At 30.1% G+C, this 2,935-nt stretch overlaps 1 protein-coding gene across 1 annotated transcript; it reads right to left on the bottom strand.

The window, feature by feature from the left end:
• Nucleotides 1-1,255: 1,255 nt before the first annotated feature.
• Nucleotides 1,256-2,935, bottom strand: LOC145087865 (uncharacterized). The gene is made up of 4 exons (XM_079025962.1): nt 2,518-2,935; nt 2,143-2,253; nt 1,772-1,852; nt 1,256-1,543 (listed from the first exon to the last, which is right to left on the bottom strand). The coding sequence occupies exons 1-4, from the start codon at nt 2,776-2,778 to the stop codon at nt 1,460-1,462; spliced, it is 537 nt and encodes a 178-aa protein (XP_078882088.1). The 5' UTR covers nt 2,779-2,935; the 3' UTR covers nt 1,256-1,459.

Here is a 2,935-nt window from a genome sequence, read left to right as displayed (position 1 = left end):
AATACATTAAGTTAATAAATTGCATGTTTGAGTTTCTGACTTCGTTTTCTGAGTATTTTGCATAGTTTAAAAAGGTCTCTCTATTTTCTTTGGAAGTTGATTTGGTTTATCTTAGTTGCATGTTGTGGATCAAACCGATACAACGCATATGCATATGTGGGATTGGTTTAATTAAGGTTTGTAAAATTAATTAGAATTGAAGAAGAGATTAGGGATCAATCAAGATATGTTGGTGATGATCGGAGACATTCGTGAACAAGAAATGTGTTTTTGATTTAATACTTAGGTTATACTAATACATCTAATAGTAATGCCAATTTATTGTGTTGGATCATAATTTTTCTTTTGTAGTTCTAATTTGTATGGAGGAGTGTTTTGTGTTATGATGTGTGAACAAAAGTTTGATGTAAAACTAAACCAACCTTAGTCATTTATAAATTGCACATGCTATGATACTTTCAAGTTGTTATTAGATGAGTCATTATTCATTGTACTATCTTTTTTATGCACAAGCATATAAAATGATATAATATGTAAAATACGATTGATTAAACCCAAAAGTAGGATATTCTTTGTTTTCTTTGTTTATAGTTTTTGGATCTTTGACTTGACTATTATTAAGGTTATTGGGCTATAACACATTTGACTTAAAACCTGGGGTATAGACCACCCCTCGGGTATAGCCACGGAGGTGCTTCTGCGTACCTCGTTAACAGTTCTGTAGAACTATTCATCGATTTTTTTTTTCATAAATACCCCTGATTTAGTTATGATTTTGCCATTCCGCGGAGCTACAGTGGATACCGCAAAGCCTTCGGAGCTTACATTCGCGGAAAGCATGTCTATATATGGAAATCTGATTTTTTATGACTAAAATTTAAAATTCCACCCACCACCACCCAAAAAATATCTATTAGTAACATAATCCGTATATAAAATATTATAAAAAAGCATTACAAAAGGTGCTAAAAATAGTTTTTTATTGATCTGACATAATAAATAACTTTAAAATTAGTTAACCAATAAGGACAAAGAGTTTCTAGTCCAGCGGTATTCGATGTTGCCCTTCCACACTGAGGTCGAGGGTTTAAGTCTGATTGTAGACATATGTGAAATAATTTAGAAGTAGTTAAATATATTTATCGTTTAAAAAAAAAATAACCAATAAGGATTACTCTGTAACGTTTTTAAACACGTGTCTTCCATCATATATAAAACTCTTTTTTAAATCTCAGAACCATTAAACACAACAACATAAAAATTAGAAATTTCAAATTAAACCAAACATATGACGAGACGAGATATGTAAATGGTTGTTTTACATATGCAACCTTAAACCCCAGCCCTAAGCACAAACACTTTCCCTCCTTAAGTTGTCTTACAATTTAAGCAGTCATTTAACATTTTTATAATAATGTTATGGTGAAATATTAATTAAATACAACTGTTTTATATATTATCAATTATGTTTTGGCAAAGGATTCAATTTCTTGTTTATCTCTTCAAGTTTCTTCATCCTCGCCATTTCACTTTCAGTAATAAGCTGCAAAATTTAATATAAAACATATCTTGTTAATCAGGGACATAATTATATCATGAAATATATATACTTAATTACTGTTTTAATAAAGTTAAAAGGATTATTTAGATTTTTTTTGGAAACCACAAATATATAAAAAGAACCCGCTCCTAACAAGACATTAGCGGGAACAAAAAAAAAAAAAAAAAAAGGATTACTTAGAATAAAAATAATAAAACAAAGTAAAATCACCTCCATTAATCTGGTAACTAGTTGAGCTTTCTCCTTGTTTTTCTCATTGAATGCCTCAACTGCTTCTTTATATTCTTTTTCCTGCAAATCATTCACATCACATTTCACTGAATAAAACCAGAAGAATAAAAGATATAAAATAATTATAACGTCTCACCTTTTAAGTAAACCCTCATCCCACTGGATCTTATAAATAAACTTATGCAGTTTATCAAATATATGATTCATGTGTATGAGTGATTCGGCTATATTTAGTGCTCGTAAAAATTATCAGGTCTAACTATAATAACTGCCGTAACTAAACAATAATATTCTAAAAAAGATGTATATCAAATAAAAATAAAAGATATACAATAATTATAACATCTCACCTTTTTAAGACAATTTTGTCCTAACGACTTTAGTTCTTTATTGACCAAGTCAACCTTCTTTCTTACATTTGCTCCTTCCTTCCAACTTGGATCATCTAGGGATTCAAGATCCTACCATAAGAATTTTCATATTTATTAATCCAAACAATAATTACAATATTAATCTTATACAAAAATTCAGAAACTAAAATCCGATGCATATTTAAAAAAAAAAAAAAAAAAAAAAAAAAAAAAAAAAAAAAAACAACAACAACAGTTTACAACAAAACTTATTTAAATGATTAGAAGTTACCATCTTAGAATAGTGGCATGAGAAGACTAATAATTAACCACATACTATTTTCATTATTAATTACATGGAAAAGTTTTACTTACATTGCGAATTTCAGCCAACTTTTTGGTTTCTTGTTCAACGCGACTTAGTTGAGCTTGAACTCTCTCCTTGACTTCCATCTTCTTCTTTGTGATCTCTTCTTCTTTAGCACGAAAAGCAAACAAGGCTGATTTGGAAAGCTCATCATCACAGTCGATTAATGGGTTATCCTGACTTGCCCTTAGTCCCAAGCTCTTCATGCGAATCATCTTTTGAGATGATTGCTGTTGATCCAATGGCAATTGTGAAGGTATGCATGCCATTTTTTCAACAATAATGGACGCTCTTTTCTTATGTAGGGATGATGGGTCTCTTTTGCTTGGCTTAGAGATGCTCAATCTATGTTGGGTTTTGAAAAAAAGGCCACCAAATATAGTAAGAGACTAGCTTTCTTGACAACAAATATGAGGTGGAAAGCCA

This window comes from Lactuca serriola, chromosome 2 (assembly GCF_051521515.1).
Source record: "Lactuca serriola cultivar US96UC23 chromosome 2, Lser_US96UC23_V15, whole genome shotgun sequence".
In the NCBI taxonomy this organism is placed as follows: Eukaryota; Viridiplantae; Streptophyta; class Magnoliopsida; order Asterales; family Asteraceae; genus Lactuca; species Lactuca serriola.
Note: the sequence above shows the minus strand (reverse complement) of the source record. Positions and strands in the feature narration are given on the sequence as shown.

Coding starts and splice junctions, on each gene's coding strand:
- LOC145087865 (XM_079025962.1), bottom strand. CDS start 2,778: ATGGCATGCATACCTTCACAATTGCCATTGGATCAACAGCAATCATCT. Junction 2,254..2,517: donor AGTTGGCTGAAATTCGCAAT/GTAAGTAAAACT, acceptor TTCTTATGGTAG/GATCTTGAATCCCTAGATGA. Junction 1,544..1,771: donor TAGTTACCAGATTAATGGAG/GTGATTTTACTT, acceptor TAAATTTTGCAG/CTTATTACTGAAAGTGAAAT.